At 45.8% G+C, this 17,613-nt stretch overlaps 1 protein-coding gene across 6 annotated transcripts in view; it reads left to right on the top strand.

Moving 5' to 3' along the window:
• The window catches only part of LOC311227738 (uncharacterized protein), a 99,502-nt gene that overhangs the window by 58,759 nt on the left and 23,130 nt on the right, over nt 1-17,613 (top strand). For 5 of the 6 annotated variants that reach the window (XM_084313519.1, XM_084313517.1, XM_084313518.1 and 2 more), the window contains 4 exons: nt 5,278-5,379; nt 5,681-5,785; nt 8,790-8,834; nt 11,587-11,664. In XM_084313519.1, the coding sequence (XP_084169645.1) occupies nt 5,278-5,379; nt 5,681-5,785; nt 8,790-8,834; nt 11,587-11,664 (330 nt within the window). The remainder of the gene's footprint in view (nt 1-5,277; nt 5,380-5,680; nt 5,786-8,789; nt 8,835-11,586; nt 11,665-17,613) is intronic. The other variant, XM_084313520.1, reaches the window with a different exon arrangement.

The raw sequence follows: 17,613 nt of genomic DNA, 5'->3' as shown, positions 1-17,613 counted from the left end.
TGCTCTCTCGGTACGTCCAGAGTGCCTGTCTTTTCGGACCGATTGCGGTGCCACTCTGCGACCTAATCCTGCTTTCGTGCCTAAGAATATCCGGAGTTCCTTCCGCTCCCGGGATATTGTGGTTCAGGCGTTTCGTCCTCCTCCTCACACTAGTGAGTTAGATGCGGGCCTTCACCGGTCATGTCCAGTCCGTGCTTGGGGATTTACCTCAGCCGTACTCAGGACTTCAGGGTTACCGACCAGCTTTTTGTCTGTTACGGTGGGGCTCGTGCTGGTAAGGCACTGTCGGAGCAGCGCCTGTCCCATTGGTTGTGCGAGTGCATTACCCTCTGCTACACGTTGGCTGGGCAGGATCCCCCTGGGGGCGTCAGGGCGCACTCCACTCGTGGGGTGGCTGCTTCTGCCGCTCTCCTGGGTGGGGCCTCGGTGGAGGACATCTGTGCTGCAGCTTCATGGTCCTCCCCGGGTCCCTTTGTAAGGTTTTACCTCATGGACATGACCGGGGGTTCTGTCTCCCAGGCGGTTCTGGGGTCTGTGGCCTTTCCTGCTTCCCGTCCTTTGGTCGGGTAGCAGGAGTGTATGGGTATGGGCCACAGTATGTTGAGTCACACGTGGTTCCGCCTGTACGGTGTGTTCAAGGGGTTCTAGTTCCCTCTTGTTCGCATTCAGGTGGAGTTGACTGCGCCCCCCCTTCATTAGGAAGGATGGGGTGACAGGGCTCCCCGCACCCCTTGATGTTGTCAGGATCCTAGGCCCGGTCCTGGCTGGACTGGGCAGGATGGTAACACTGGGCAGTACCCTCCACCTAACTTTGGGCAATGCCCTCTATCTGACATTGGCCCTCGGCCTGACATTGGCGCCCTACCACTCTCTAGTGGTGACAAACAATCGGTGTGCGCTCCAGTACACTGGACATCCTGACTACTGTGTTAACTATAATTAATAGTTTGATTAATGTGGTGTCATGGTGTGTACTGTCATTGTCTTTCCCTTCCCTGGTGTGATGTCATACACTGTTTTGGGTTGTTAGGAGTTGCTTTTGTGTTTAGTTGTGTTTAGTTGTGCTTTGCTTATTGTCTAGGTGTTGTTTGTGATTCTGTGTTGGCCAGGTGTTCTTAATTGTTAATTAGTTGGGGTATATAGGGTTCTGTCTGTCCTCCCTTCTGTGTGGCGACATTCCTCCAGTTACCCCCTGTTCCTCCACGTCGTGTCGCACCGTTCTCCCTCTAGTAAGTCTTAGTGTTTGTTGTTTTGTATTGTGAAGTTTGTTATTTAGTTTCTGTATTTTCCCTGTATTGCACTGGATTCTACAGTAAACACCCTTCTCCAAGCTTCACTCCTCGCCTCTGCCTCCTCCATTCTTTCCCTTTCTGTATTATTGCATTCTACCTAACCCCATCGTGACAGAATGTCGCCACCAATATTAACGAATGCAGCAGGAAAGGCAAGCGATACCATCACCGTTGTCCTGGCCCTGATGGCCGGTGACATGAAGAGTTACTCACTGGCCAAATGGGGGTTCCTACTCCGGAAGATCGACCAGGTCGCCACTGAGAACCCGACACTGCAGACGGCGATGTGGGAGATGGCTGAACATGTTGCTGTCCTCATGGAGAAGCATAAGCCGAAGGCTAGTGTAGCTAGCCTGCCGACTGTTCTCAGGCTTACGGTCAGCCTAGATCCTCCCATAGCCGCTGAGGTTGCTCGGATGTCCATCGCCGGTCGGACGTCCACAGCTAACCTAGCCCCGCCGGTTAGCTTAGTGTCAAGAGCTAACCAGCCACTCCCAGCTAACCTAGCTCCGCCCGTTAGCTTCATGCCAATAGCTAACCAGCCACTCCCAGCTAACCTAGCTCCGCCCGTTAGCTTCGTGCCAATTGCTGACCGGCTGTTCCCCGTTAGCACAGCTCCTCCTGTTAGCTCCGCCACTATAGATGGCCAGACGTCCCCAGTTGGTACAGCTCTACCCGTTAGCTCCACTCATACAGCTAACCAGACGTCCACAGCTAACATAGCTCCGCCGGTTAGCTTAGTGTCAAGAGCTAACCAGCCACTCCCAGCTAACCTAGCTCCGCCCGTTAGCTCCGTTTCAATAGCTAACCGGCCGTTTCAAGCTAGCACAGTCTCCACTGCCAGACTAGGCTCCAGGTTCAGGGTGAGCCTAGTATCTGAGACAGACCAGATGTCTCCAGCTAGCACAGTCTCCACTGCCAGACTAGGATCCAGGTTCAGGGTGAGCCTAGTACCGGAGACGGACCAGATGTCCCAAGCTAGCCAGGCATCCCCAGCTAACATAGCTCCGCCCGTTAGCCCCGTCCCAATAGCTAACCGGCCGTCCCCAGTTAGCACAGCCCCGCCTGTTAGCCCCGCTACAGTAGCTAACCAGACGCCCACTGCCAACCTAGGCTCCAGGTTCAGGGTGAGCCTGGTAGCGGAGACAGACCAGATGTCTCCAGCTAGCACAGTCTCCACTGCCAGACTAGGCTCCAGGTTCAGGGTGAGCCTAGTACCTGAGACGGACCAGATGTCCCAAGCTAGCCAGGCATTTTCAGCTAGCACAGTTCCCACAGTGAGTCCAGGGCCCACAGTTAGCCTAGCCCCCGAGGCTAGTATGGCTAGTAAGGCCTCCACAGCTGGTCCAGCTTCCACGCCCAGTCCAGCCTCAGCTCTGGGTCCTGGCTCCTCATCCCCGGATCCTACATCACGCCTCGCCGCCGGGACCGATCCGGTCTCCACGCCCTGCCCGGCCTCTCCACCTGGTCCGGCTGCCGTGCCGGCTCCCGGCTCTTCGACGGATCCTGGCTCCCCGTCTGGTCCAGCTCTGCGCCGTGATCGGCGTCCTGGTCCTCGCCGTGGTCTCCGCCGGGGTCTTCGCCGTGGTCTTCGCCGGGGCCTGCGTGGGATCCTGCTCCGGGGGTCGTCGCCGCCGCACCTCCATTCCGGCTCTCCTGAACCGGTCCCTAGTCCGGCGGCTGGAGGGCCTCTCGTCCGGGATCCGGCTCCAGGGTCCAGCTCCCCTTCCCGGGCTTCTACACCTGTACCCACCCCCCCTCGTCGGGCCTCGCTTCCCAGGTCCAGCCCTCCTCGTCGGGCCTCGGTTCTCAGGTTCTGCCCCCCGCCCCGGGTCTCTGTGCCCATCCCCACCCCCCCTCGTCGGACCTCTGTTTCCAGGTCCAGTCCTCCTCCCCGGGCCTCTGTTCCCATCCCCACCCCCCCTCTCCGGGCATCTGCGCCCGTTTTCTACCCCCCTGGCTGCTATGCCCCTCCTGGGTTTTTTGTTCAGCCTCCTGGTCCCTCGTCTTCGGGTCCTCTCCCTGGGTCCTCTCCGGGGTTCCGGCTTCCTCCCTCACCTGCTTATGGACGTTGTTTTCGGGTGTCTGGAAGCCACCCGTTGAGGGGGGGGTACTGTCAGGATCCTAGGCCCGGTCCTGGCTGGACTGGGCAGGATGGTAACACTGGGCAGTACCCTCCACCTAACTTTGGGCAATGCCCTCTATCTGACATTGGCCCTCGGCCTGACATTGGCGCCCTACCACTCTCTAGTGGTGACAAACAATCGGTGCGCTCCAGTACACTGGACATCCTGACTACTATAATTAATAGTTTGATTAATGTGGTGTCATGGTGTGTACTGTCATTGTCTTTCCCTTCCCTGGTGTGATGTCATACACTGTTTTGGGTTGTTAGGGGTTGCTTTTGTGTTTAGTTGTGCTTTGCTTATTGTCTAGGTGTTGTTTGTGATTCTGTGTTGGCCAGGTGTTCTTAATTGTTAATTAGTTGGGGTATATAGGGTTCTGTCTGTCCTCCCTTCTGTGTGGCGACATTCCTCCAGTTACCCCCTGTTCCTCCACGTCGTGTCGCACCGTTCTCCCTCTAGTAAGTCTTAGTGTTTGTTGTTTTGTATTGTGAAGTTTGTTATTTAGTTTCTGTATTTTCCCTGTATTGCACTGGATTCTACAGTAAACACCCTTCTCCAAGCTTCACTCCTCGCCTCTGCCTCCTCCATTCTTTCCCTTTCTGTATTATTGCATTCTACCTAACCCCATCGTGACAGATGTGGGCTTACGGGTCCTCAGGGGGTACATTTGTCGGGTCTCCCGTCCGCTCTTCCCCATATCTCATAAGGCTCAGAGCGGGACGCGAAAGCAAATACGATATATAACGATAGGTTATGTAGATAACCTAGTTATATTAGTATTGGCTGAGCGTCCCGCTCTGCGCGGCCCTGAGTTCCCTCTTGAGGGATCTTTTCCTGGGACGGGATTTGGCGAGGAAGGGTGTTTTGGTGACCAGAGTCACGGTTATATGGGCGGTGCCACCATAGGGGCGGGGCCCCATACAGGTGGTGTGCATGTAGTTGTTTTCGTTGGAGATACAATAGGTATCATAGGAGATAAGGGGTATCTCATAAGGCTCAGAGCGGGACGCTCAGCCAATACTAATATAACTAGGTTATCTACATAACCTATCGTTATGTGTGGTGGTGGTGGTGGTTCGTAGGTTATGTGTGGTGGTTCGAAAGTTGTGTGGCCTTAATTTTTGGGATAATTGGACACTATTGAGATATAATAAATGTTTCTCCATTAGAGAGATTGATTTGTCACAAATGCAGCAAATCAAGTCAATTTGCTTTCTGACGTGTTTCCTGGTATTTTAGTAACAAGGAAATTCTCCAATACCGATATTCTGTTGTAGCCTGGTATGGGACTGATATCTGATAGTAGTGTCTGTATCCGTAAAACCCTAGTTGTTGGCCAATTCTTTGTGTTACTTAATACTCATAATGTACCATCAATTATGGTTAAAGTTAATTCCAGTATTTCTAAACCTGGACCCAGTTTTTCCATCATGTGGGTTCTAAATAAATAATGAAAAAAAAAAAAAAAAAAGGCTATTTCAGTGGACTTATATTGACATGCACGTTGGTGTGATTACACTGCAATCCGTCTTGCAATCCGGCTGCAACAAAAATCGTTGTCTCCATTATTCATTTAGACCCACGTGATAGAAAAATAGGGTCCAGGTTTTAAAATACCCGAATTCCCCTTTAATTTACATGGTTGTGTAACTTGTGTCATTTATTTGTCACTTCCCTGCACTAATTATACCACTTGATTATCTGAAGACGGGCATGCCTGAAAGGGTTCATCTGTTTTTGTAGCTGTGTTTGGACTAGAATTTTTAACATGAGTCATCAGTGCATCCATACCTTCTACACATTATTTAACTCATTATTTCCAGTTTTATCCAACAACTTTTTTGGTTTCCTTCATTCAGAAGACGCTCCCCAAACCTAAACTGCCTCTTGGTATTCGGCGGAAGTCCAAGATGAGCCATGAGAGTCCCCCGAGCCAGTTTCGCCCGCGACGAGCGTCCAATGTAACTGCGGTTTGTTTTGTCTAATGCATACATTATGTATTAAAAGAGTTGCAATTGTAAAGTCCAGCAATTTTACCTAAGTAGCCTAATGTCGATGCACACAAATTGTTTTTCAAATATTTTAGATTAAGATGATATATATATATATATATATGATTCAAAGCAACTCATAGACTGGAAATGTCATTAAATCACTCTAATTCATTCACTCTGTGGTCGGACACTACAGTGTTTTGCGTGCTGGACATTTAGTTTTCAACCTGAGTGCCTGGGAAGTATGATGTGTCCTTGTGTTTGTCAGGAGGTGTTTCAGGAAGATGGTGTTCCTCAAAAGGGGGCAGATTTATTTTCTGCTGGGAAACTGTATGAAGATCACCAAGACGAGAGACCAGACTACTACAAACCGGTAATTATGTCATTCTTACTCGCCCTTTGGATTTAAATTTCGAGGTCGGCACAAAACATTTGCGAATATCTCTGTTCTCCTGCCGCAAGCAGACAAGGGCACACTCTCACAATCAAGAAATTACTAAACGTTGCCGATCCCTGCACATCTTAACCCTTTCACTGCCACACGACAGAAGGTTAACCCTTTACTATCAAACAACCGACGGTTGTGTGGCAGTGAAAGGGTTAACCTTCTGTGTATTGTCGCAGTGAAAGGGTTGACCGTTTGGTAGTGCAGCAGTGAAAGGGTTAACTCATTGACCGCCACGCTGTTTTCCCATCTCTACTCAATGGCGCCAGCGGTATTGACCATTTTAGCGGGCGGGCGGGCGTGCGTTTTAACTCGAAACTGCGATCATTATCAAAAGCATGTTTTAGGTCCGGTAAAATACAACACTGATCGGTACAGAATGGTACATGGCTGCTTTTTTTTATATAGCGCTTTTATCCAAAGCGATTTACAATTTGTTACTCACATTTGACCCATTCACATTCACTCACACATTCACACACCGATGGCGGAGGCAGCCATGCAAGGTGCCAACCTGCTCATCTGGAGCAATTGGGGGTTAAGTGTCTTGCTCAAGGACACATCGACACGCTGCCCGGGAGGAGCGGGAATCGAACCGAGAACCTCCGGATTGCCAGACGACTGCTCTACCTCCAGAGCAACTGTCGCCCCCAAAACAGAAGCATGTTTTAGGTAAAAAAAATACCAGCAGGTTACCTAAGATAGACCTTACCTCAGTCAGAAGGTACTATAAAATGAATAAATCCCAGTCCGATCGCGATCGCAATTACTCGTGTATATTGGGCATGGCTACCATACGGGAAAGAATAGCTCTGAGGCACCAAATCTCCTCCCAATTGCTATGTCCTGATCCACTCCGAGGCGGAAGCAGCCGGAGGTAACACAGTACTGGAAGACAACTGATATCCCCAGTTCAAAAGGTAGGCGATACTCAGAGATGCAGTCGTAATATCAGAACTGCCTGGACGCCACGTGCACACGCACACGCGTGCGCATACATGTTCCCTCGCGGTCGCACAGAACAGATGATTATTATGCATAAATAGTAGGAAACATGTTTGTATAGGAAATTACTAGTTTTAGTTTAGTTTTTGTAAATATTGCCTTGAAATAGAGAAGCTGAAAAAGGTAGCAGGAAAGGTAGCCTTCAATATATAAAGAAATTATATTGTCAACAGATATGGTTGAAAAACAAACAATGTTTTAAATGTAATTGTAGATACAATATTGTAGTTACAATTTCTTTAATTGAATTAACGTAAACTAGAAAAGTAAATACAAACTAAATTAACAATGTAACTTACAGTTTATAGGACAGTTTCCTTCTGAAGCACAACTTAATGCCTCATCCTTCCAGTCGGGACCATTTGTCACATAGTGAGAGTTCCACAGATCAAGCAAACCCCCACAGGGCTTGTATTTTGGTTTTCCACTTCTCGTTCTTTGTTAGTATTGGTATCCTATTATTATGCAAAGTCTAGGTGATAGATAAGTGCCGGGTAGTGTAGTTGAAGACACCTGATGACCTGCGCTATTGTTATAAGACGGTGGGTACTTAGCGCACAACGAATGAGTCGAGCGTATTTTTGTGTGCGTGCGCGTGTACAGCCGTGTGCGACTGCGCGTACACATCCGTGCGCGACTGCTCGTACTTCTGCTCAGAAAACTGCTAGGAAAGCGTGGGACCAACACTGCATCACTGGCGATACTGCCACCTTGCGGGATTCGATCGTCATTGCAATTCCAACGTAGGCAGCTGTGCCAGGGAGACCCAGGCAGCTCCGAGTGAGTGTTTAGAACGGGGATCAAAGGAAAAAGATCAAAGGATAAAAACTAGGGGTGGAACGGTTCACAAAATCGACGGTTCGGTTCGTATCACGGTTTTCGGTTCGGTATACGCTGTTAAAAAAATAAAAATAAAAATTAAATACCATACATCAACATAAGATATATAGCCTAAAAATAATCCAACTTTTCAGTTATTCTCAAGGACGTAGTCATGCAAAAACTGAAAGAATGAGGCCATTTGACATCAGGCACATTATTTTGACAGTGACGGTTAGAGCTAGGAGAGATTTTGGTACAGCAAGAGGGGAGGCATTGCTGATTTAAACATGCTTCTCATTTATTTGGTAAAAAAAAAGGTTTACCTTTTAATAATGTTTGGCACACAAAGACCGAACTGACTGAAAAATATAGGCAACATTTGTCAAAGTATTAACTTGTCAATATACCCCCCTTCCCCACTAATCGAACTGGTGTCGTGGAGTCACTTCTCTGTGAGCGTTTCCACGGTTAGCTTGCGGCTAACATTAGTTAGCTCGCGGCTAAAGTTAGTTAGCTCGTAGCTAACGTAATGTTATACAACCGAACAATACACACATGCCCCAAATGCGTACCGTTCCGTACGACCTCCACGGTTCGGGGCATGTGTGTATTGTTCGGTACACCCCTAATCAAAACCCTTTGACGCTCAACGACTTTTCTCAGGTTTGGCGGGCAAAGAGTTAATGCCTGTTTCTCCTGTTTATTGTTCAATTGACCCATCTTAAACCCTGCCCTCTTTGCTTAATCCTCCAATCACAACTGTTTCTTCCCTTGCATAAACGTGGAAAGCAACTGGTGCGATTGGAGGATCAAGAAAAGAGGGCGGATTTTGAGAGAGTTCAATTGAACAATAAACAAATCTCAAAGCCTGCCCTCTTTTCTTGATCCTCCAATCGCACCAGTTGCTTTCCCTGTTTATGTGAGGGAAGCAACAGTTGTGATTGGAGGATCAAGCAAAGAGGGCGGGGTTTGAGATGGCTCAATTCAAGTAAATAGGTGAAGCTATATTCCATGTTCTGCCTGAATGTGAAAACCCCCTCCTAGAGCTGCCTCTCTGGAACATTATGAACAATAACAAGTCAACCTTTTCTTTTTTCTTCAACAGAAGAAGTCATCTAAATTTAAAAGCTATAAAAAGCAAAGAGCTATGGTAAGTGTGTGTTCCTGTCTAACTTCTTGGCTGCCCAATGTGCACAACTCTTATTGTTCATAATATATATATATATATATATATAAGATCAAGTCAAGAATGACCAAATGAAACGCACAGCAGCCCAGCCAATATTTCAAGACAGACATATATTTGTGTGGAAATAAAATGCGCAGCGGCAGATCAATATAATCAATATAAATTAATTTGTTTCACTCACCATTTTCACGTGGTTCACCTGAAGACGAAATCCATCCTCCTGTCCGTTTGGGTGAATTTTTCAATGGCCCGGTCATACAGCTGATCAGTCCTTTTCAGATGCAGGAGCATTTCTTTTTCAATTGACATATAGGATAATGCAGAGAGTCGGGCTTGTCCGGTTGTATTCCTTGCATATGTTTTAATGCGCTTGAGGGCAGAAAATTTCCTTTCCACGGTTGAGGTGGTGACAGGGATAGTTACAACTAAACACGTCAGTTTATATAGCTGCTTCATGCTTTCACTGAGTTTTTTTTGTTGAAGAAATAGAAGAAGGTCAGATGGGTCCTTTCCCTGAAAATCTGCCATAGAATACATGACACCGAGTTCGGTTTTCAGCCGTGGCAAGTCAAAACGCGGCCCGTAGCTGTCAGTCAGGCTTGTGAAAGAAGTTTCAGGGAACGTTTTCTTATAGATGGTGAACTGCGTGGGATCCAGAAGGGAAAGGAATGAAAGCTTTTTGTGATCTTTAAAACGAGTTGTCATTTGATTTAGAATATTGTCAATAATGCCATCATGCACCTTCTTGTAGTATGTATGTGGATCTCCGCACGCTCTGCGCCCAGGTGGCACACCGGTGGTGTTCACTGTCTCGTCATAGAGTTGATCAAAACGTGGCCTCTGCTCCTCAATGCGAATGCAAAACTTGTCCACCCGAGCCAAACAAAACTGCATGTCAAATGACTTGCTCTGCAAAATGTCAAAAAGAACATCTGCATGGGAAAACATTTCGTAAAATGTTGAAATTAAAAAGCTAAATTCAAAGGTGCTCAAGTATGATATATGAGCATCAGCACCGCCTGTAGCAGTATCGTCAAATTCCTCATGGTGGTCAACTATGTACTGGAACACGTCCTTAAGAGCATCTTTCTGTTCAAATACAGTGCAAACCAATCTTGATGTGAAATTCCACCTAGTTGGTGCAACTCGTGGCAGTCGCCTTTGACACATCTGGTCAAGCACTTGCGTACGTTTGGGCGATTTAGTAAAGAACGCGGCCATGGAAGACGGGTGTGAGAGGAAGATTTTGCATTCTTGAATTTTTTTTACACCTTGAGATAAAACTAAATTAAGGACATGTGCATAACAGTGTATGAAAAGCGCATCGGGACCCCCAAATGTTGTCAGACTAATTGTTGCCTTAAGGTGACTTGCCGAGCCTTCATGCTTTTGTGCAGACTTTGTTAAACAGCTACGGTTATCGAAGCCTCTAAAGTTCCACGCACCCTTGTCGGTCCCAAACAACAAACATTCCCAGCAGAAAAGCTTCTTCCGTGAAACCGAGCCAGTAATCCAGGGGTACCGTTCCCAATTGCTAGCCTGGAAATGTCGCTCGTAACCGGCCTTTGATGCCTGGCTGATTTCCAGTCCTTCTGGGGTTGGGCGGCCTTTTTTGACAATGTCCATCTTTTCATTGAATGTTCTTCTTGAAAAGGGAACTGTTAATAAATCCGCAACAACATCGACGGTATCATTTGCTGCTGCCATGTTTCATTAGTTTGTCTCGTGTTGTCTTGCTTGATAGTTCACTACGGTAGCCAGTTCCGCGTTTGCCGTTTTGCGCTCTGATTGGCCGACGCAGCCAGTAATAGTTCGCTACGGTAGACTCTCTAGAATACCTTGGCATCTAAAAGACTACGCCCATTGACTACAGCTCCAAATGTGATTGGCTGATCAAACTGTCACTCCACACCTGGGCTCCTGTTAAGCTGTATTGGGCAGGTCATGCTAGAATACCCGATGGAGGAAAGTCTGCCCAGAGACTTGTGAAAATAAATCTCCGATTGGCTGTTATTTTCTCCTGTACAAAAACGCTCTAATGCGCAGTGAATGGGTCTAAAACAACTATGGCGAGCGAAACGGTGCGGTTTTAACAGATTATTGACACAAACTATTTTAATACATTTGATTAAAAAAAATTTAAAAATTAAAATAAAAGTAATTTTTTTTAATTAATATTTTCTTTCTTCTGAGGCTCACAGGGCCTTCTCTGAATACCTTGAAGGCCCTGAGAATTCGCCACTGAATATATATATATAATTTTTTAATGAATTCAATATATTTAGTTTTTTTGTAGTCTAATCCTTTGGATTATTGTAGCTTTCATTTACGTCCATCAAAACATCATCTTTAACAGTCCAGCTAAATGTTTTGAAGTCTAAAATATTAAAGAAACACGCCACCATTATGGGAAATGTGCTTACCGTCTTCTCCAGAGTCTGACAAAGATATTCCCTCTCGGTGCGTTCAGTAGAAATCCGGCTGCGAGCTAACCTAGGGAGTGGATACAGATCACTAGCCTAGCTTAAAACTCTGGACAAGATGGTGAGGTAATTTCCCATGTTGGCATGTTCCTTTAACACTTCAATTTTAAAGTCGACTCTTTAGCTCCTGATTTGAGTATCATTCAGAAACATCCACACTGCCGACGTGTCTGGATGTGGCACCTAAAATAATGTCTCCTGATGTTCAGCTTCCTTTTGTCTCCCGTCAGAATAAATCTGTGGATACGGAGTATGATCATCCACCTGGAGCTACGTCTAAAGATTACTACCGGTCGGAAGCAGCTGAGGTAAATACATGTGCTACCTTTCAATAAAACCTGCAGCTAAGGTAAATACATGTGCTACCTTTCAATAATACCTGTCGGAAGCAGCTGAGGTAAATACATGTACTACTGTACCTTTCAATAATCTGATTACTTCGTCGGAAGCAGCTGAGGTAAATACATGTACTACTGTACCTTTCAATAATCGGATTACTTCGTCGGAAGCAGCTGAGGTAAATACATGTGCTACCTTTCAATAATCAGATTGGACTCCAGTATAGTGAGCAGCAGAGACGACCAAAGAGGGACCCATTGGCAAATTCTGGCTGTAGGAGCTATTTGATGGTTTTTGTGCTTAGTTTGTAGTTTTGTTAAGTTCATCACTGGGTGGCAGCACGGAGCACTGGGTGGCAGCACAGAGCGCATATGCTTTGAATAAAGGCACATGTGTAGGCTATTGTCAATCAATGTATCTAGGTATGGGTGACTGAGAGATCTCACGGTTTTTACCGCACGAACACACGCACGTACCCTCGCTCGTTTTCAGTATTATTAACAGCATTATGCAGAAATTATTGTTTGGCTCAACACATGTATTATGTTGAATACTTCAATTAAATGGGAACTTCACCCAACGGCAGGTGACAAGGACTCAATATTGTGTTTTTTCTAATTGCGCGTCAAAGACGAGGAATCCCCGCACCCAACCGAGCGTCTACCAGGACATGAGGATAGTCGCTAAACAAGTAAAAACCAGATCTTACTTGGACAATGGAGGACTTTGGAACCTGGCTTGGAATGCTGCTTCTGGATAAGGATCATCATCCCGAGATAGCACACCAAAGGAGGATGGGTTAGTGTATCCGTATGGGTTGCTTGCTAATGGAGCAGCAGCATTGAAAGTTTGTTATTATTGTATTGACTTTTTTTCACGAAAGAGACTGTCGCGCCAGTCTCTTAAAGGAACAGTACGTATTATCAAAAATGGATTCACGTCATGATATTGTGGAGCCCATAGAAGGGCAAAATGTTTGTGAGCCAAGAATAAGAAAGCCTTCTTTAAAGGGATTATCAATTATGATTGAAAGGCTCCAAACGGACAGAAATGCATATTGTACACAAGCAAGGAAATTGAAAAGGAAAATCATCACTCTTCTAGTTTCCAACGACAATGTAAATCTTGTGCACCAAAGTCTAAAACAGTTCAAAGCCCTATGTCAAGTTGCCTCTGAGGCACATAATACATTGATGACTGAGTGTCCTACAACTGAGGATACACAGAGAAAGCAGGACGAATGGTTTTATGCAACAAAGGAAACGAATGATACATTTGTAAATGAAGTGTCAACATGGTTGAGCGAAAATGGGATTTTTCAGGTCAATGATGATAATGCTGAATTGGAAAAAATGAAATCTGATTTGCATGAGGAAATTAAAGCTGGAGACAGTGCGTCTAATGTGTCTAGTAAAAGGTCAAGCAGAAGAAGCAATGCCAGTAGAGCATCAGGTTCTAGTACTGTATCTGCACGCTTAAATGCCATGGCAGAAAAAGCAGCTTTAATGGAGCAAACCGCTGCTCTGCAAAGGAAACATAGAGGCACAAGAGGAGAAACTCAGACAGGAACAAGAGAAACTCAGAAAAGTTAAGGAGCAACTGGAGCTTGATACACAAATGGCTGTTGTTACTGCAAGACTTTCTGTGCTGGAAGGCAGTGCTGTTGGAGGAAAGGCCCCTTCAGATGGAATGAATTCCTACCTGAGCAAATCTATTAAAGAGCTGAGACCTCAATTCAACCTACAGGCAACTGCATTTGTGCCAAAGGAGAACACCCTGATTTCGGATCAAGGCTCAAGAGCGCCACCTATCTTTTCCACATATGATGTGCAACCAAAGGTGAATATGCACACACAATTTCAGGAGAAAGTACAACATCATGGAATTCCACAAGCCAGCGTTTCCGTTAGCCGGTAATTACCGGTTTTTGACCGGCAAAATCTGTTGAAGTCCGACATATTTAATCTCTCCGGTCATAATGTCCGGTGAAAATAATTCCCTCTAAACACAATTAGATTATTTGAATTGTATTAAAATAGGCTAAAATTAAATAGCCTATGCGATGAACGAAACAAACAATCATTAAGCAGCCGGTCTAATAATGACATTGTCTTGTCAGCGCGAGCTGGCTGCTGATATATTTGCGAGAAGCATCCATCTGCCGGCCGGCAGGGTGCAGTACTCCAATTCAGCCATTGGCAATTCAGCTGTTGGGTGGGGGCGCTGCTGAGCGGTTTCCAGACCGGACCTAAAAACACTGCTGCTCCATGCTTCACGTAAATATATCAGCAGCCAGCTCGCGCTGACAACAGAATGTCATTATTAGACCGGCTGCTTGGTGAAGCAACGATGAAACAAATGATTGTTTTGTTCATCGCATAGGCTATTTAATTTTAGCCTATTTTAATACAATTCAAATAATCAAATTGTGTTTAGAGGGAATTATTTTCACCGGACATTATGACCAGCACCAAGTCGTTGGGAGGTGGAGATATAAATCACGCAAACCCACGATAATGTTCAGTTCTTCGCTTGATATAATTAATATAAATGTCCAATATAACGGAATTCGTTAGCTCATAAAAATGTGATTATAACAGACTGCTGTTTATTAAGGTCGGGCAGACTGCCCACCGACACCTCAAGTCGGCAGCAGCACGAAGTCTCGAGGGACTTATTTTATTTGGAATATATTAATGACTGTATATACGCAAAAGTAGCCTAGTTTTAAGTTAAAATATTATAAATGCCTTGATGATGTCATTCTTTATATAGGCATATCAATTGTTTTTAAGCTCAATAAACTCTGACCGGAATTTATCCCATTTGTCCGGTAGATTGAAATCTACCGGACACTCAGACCTGCAAAAAAAAATTCTAACGGAAACCCTGCCACAAGCAAAGGATACTACTCTCATGCCACAGTGGCAACCAAACACTGGGACGTCTCTCACCACTACTCTAAAGCATCAGTCTCAAAACGCTTTCACAGCCTCCACTGCTGCACCTCGTAGGTCAGTGGCTGCACAGGAACGACAATCTACACAGAACGCTGCAGTGCAAAATACAGTGGACCAGGATGCCATTTGTGGAATCATGCAAAGGCAGAATGAACTCACCACATTGCTCATTCAACAGCAAATGTTATCTACTTTACCAAAAAGAGATATAACCGTATTTGATGGTGATCCATTGCACTTCATTTCCTTTGTTAGGACATTTGAACATTGTGTTGAAGAGGTAACATGCAGTTATCAAGACTGTTTGTATTTTCTGGAGCAGTACACCAGGGGGAAGCCCAGAGAGCTGGTGCGAAGCTGCTTACACATGCCACCACAACAAGGATATCAAAGAGCAAAAGGTCTTTTGAAAGAACACTTTGGTAATGAGCACAGGATAGCAACAGCCTACATGGAAAAAGCCTTTCGCTGGCCTGTTGTTAAAGCAGAGGATGTAGAGGCGCTGCAGGAGTTCACGCTGTTCCTAAGAGGGTGCTGCAACGCTATAACAGAGATACAGTACATGGAGGAGATGAACGTTCCATCAAACATGAGGAATGTTATGATGAAATGGCCATACAAGCTGCGGGAAAGATGGAGGTCTACAGCTTGTGAGATACAAGAATGGCAAGGCTACAGGGCCACCTTCCCAGAGATGGTAAACTTTTTGGAGAAACAAGTCAAAATATTGTCTCATCCCATTTTTGGTGACATTTCAGATGCACGACCAAGCATCACATTAAAGCCTGTAGATAAGAGCGCGCCGCTACCCAGGAGCAGCATTAAAGGAAGCAGTTTTGCAATAACCATCGCAACCAACCAAGCTGAAACTGTGCCCACAGTGCACATGATGCCAAAGCAGCCTACCGTAACTAAGGAGTTGTCCTCGGAGGCCTGCCTCTATTGTGAAGAGTCACATCCATTTTCTAAGTGTTTTAAACTGAATACGATTTCTCAAAGGGAGAAAATTGATTTTCTGAGAGGAAAAGGAATTTGTTTTGGATGCTTGACGTCTGGCCACATGAGTAAGGAATGCAGAAGTCGTCTGACCTGTGATGAATGCAATCTTAAACACCCGACTATTCTGCATGTCCACAACAACGACAAATTGACCAAGTCACAAGAAACACCAGTCAGTAGTGCACTTGTGTCTCTTCAGGCATGTGGTTGTACTGGGGCCGGAGACCACGACTGTACCCTTTCCATTGTTCCAGTACAGTTGAGATCCAAGAAAGGAAATGGAGTGCTGCAGACCTACGCCTTCTTAGACCCAGGAAGTACAGCAACCTTCTGTACCAACCATCTTATGAAGAAGCTGATTCTACAGGGTACAAAGACCAACATTCTTATGCGCACTATGGGTCAAGAAAAGGTCATTGAAAGCCAAATCCTTACAGGACTGGAAGTGTCCAAGTTGGATAATAACCACTTTATGGAGCTCCCAGAAACGTTCACACATGAAACAATCCCTGTTTCAAAGAGTAACATCCCTACTCAGCAAGATATTGAAAAATGGGAATATCTGAAGGGTATCAGGATCCCAGAATGTGACGCTGATGTTGAACTTTTGATTGGAGCTAATGCATCAAAACTCCTGGAACCCTGGGAAATTATCAACAGCCAAGGTGATGGACCTTATGCCGTGAAGACCCTATTGGGGTGGGTCGTCAACGGTCCTTTGAGGGGTAATAATGGTTGTCAGAGAAGCTGCTCGACCATATATGCCAATAGGACATCCATTGTCAAACTGGAGGAGCTGTTGGTCTCTCAGTACAACCAAGAGTTAAACGAGAAGTCACTGGAGGAGCAGCAGGAGATGTCAAGAGAGGACCCAAGTTTTATGGAGATCTTGGAGAAGTCTATTTGCATGCAGGAAGGACATTATTGCATGGACTTGCCTTTTAAAATGGATGACATCACCATGCCAAACAACAGGTGCATTGTGGAACAGCACCTTCAGAGTCTGAAAATAAAGTTTGAACGGAATAAGGGCTACCAAAATGAGTACACAGATTTTCTTACTCATGCGATTGACAGTGGCTACGGAGAAATTGTGCCTCAAGTCCAGCCGGACTACAAAAATGGCAGTGTGTGGTATCGCCTTCATCACTGGGTGTGCCACCCAAAGAAGGAAAGACTGAGTGGAAAAGCGAGCACACACCAGATGTGGAATTTTTCCAATCGTCAGTCCCAGTGACCAGTTGGGGTTCTCGTCACCATTCACCTTGCTACCAAAACTGTTGTTGCAAGAAATGTGTCGAAGGAACATGTCTTGGGATGACCCCAGACATTCTCACAGCGATGGGCAAAGGGCTTGTACGGGCAGTACGGTTGAAGACCAAGACAGGGCAGTTGGAGCGGCCCATATCCAAGCTCTTTCTGCTTCAAGAAGCAGTGGAAGGTCTGGCGGTAAAGGTCACGACCCAACGTTGAGTTACGTGCTGGTAACCTCTGGCTCAGAGAAGAACCAAGAACATTTGTTATAGCTCCTTTTTTCTTCTTTAATGTAATTGTTTTCCACCTTCACATTTGGGGCCGGTGTGTAGGAGCTATTTGATGGTTTTTGTGCTTAGTTTGTAGTTTGTTAAGTTCATAACTGGGTGGCAGCACGGAGCACTGGGTGGCAGCACGGAGCACTGGGTGGCAGCACGGAGCGCATATGCTTTGAATAAAGGCACAGGTGTAGGCTATTGTCAATCAATGTATCTAGGTATGGGTGACAGAGATCTCACGGTTTTTACCGCACGAACACACGCACGTACCCTCGCTCGTTTTCAGTATTATTAACGGCATTATGCAGAAATTATTGTTTGGCTCAACACATGTATTATGTTGAATACTTCAATTAAATGGGAACTTCACCTAACGGCAGGTGACAAGGACTCTATATTGTGTTTTTTCTAATTGCGCGTCAAAGAC

This window comes from Notolepis coatsorum, assembly GCF_963971535.1.
Source record: "Notolepis coatsorum genome assembly, chromosome: 4".
Lineage (NCBI taxonomy): Eukaryota > Metazoa > Chordata > Actinopteri > Aulopiformes > Paralepididae > Notolepis > Notolepis coatsorum.
Note: the sequence above shows the minus strand (reverse complement) of the source record. Positions and strands in the feature narration are given on the sequence as shown.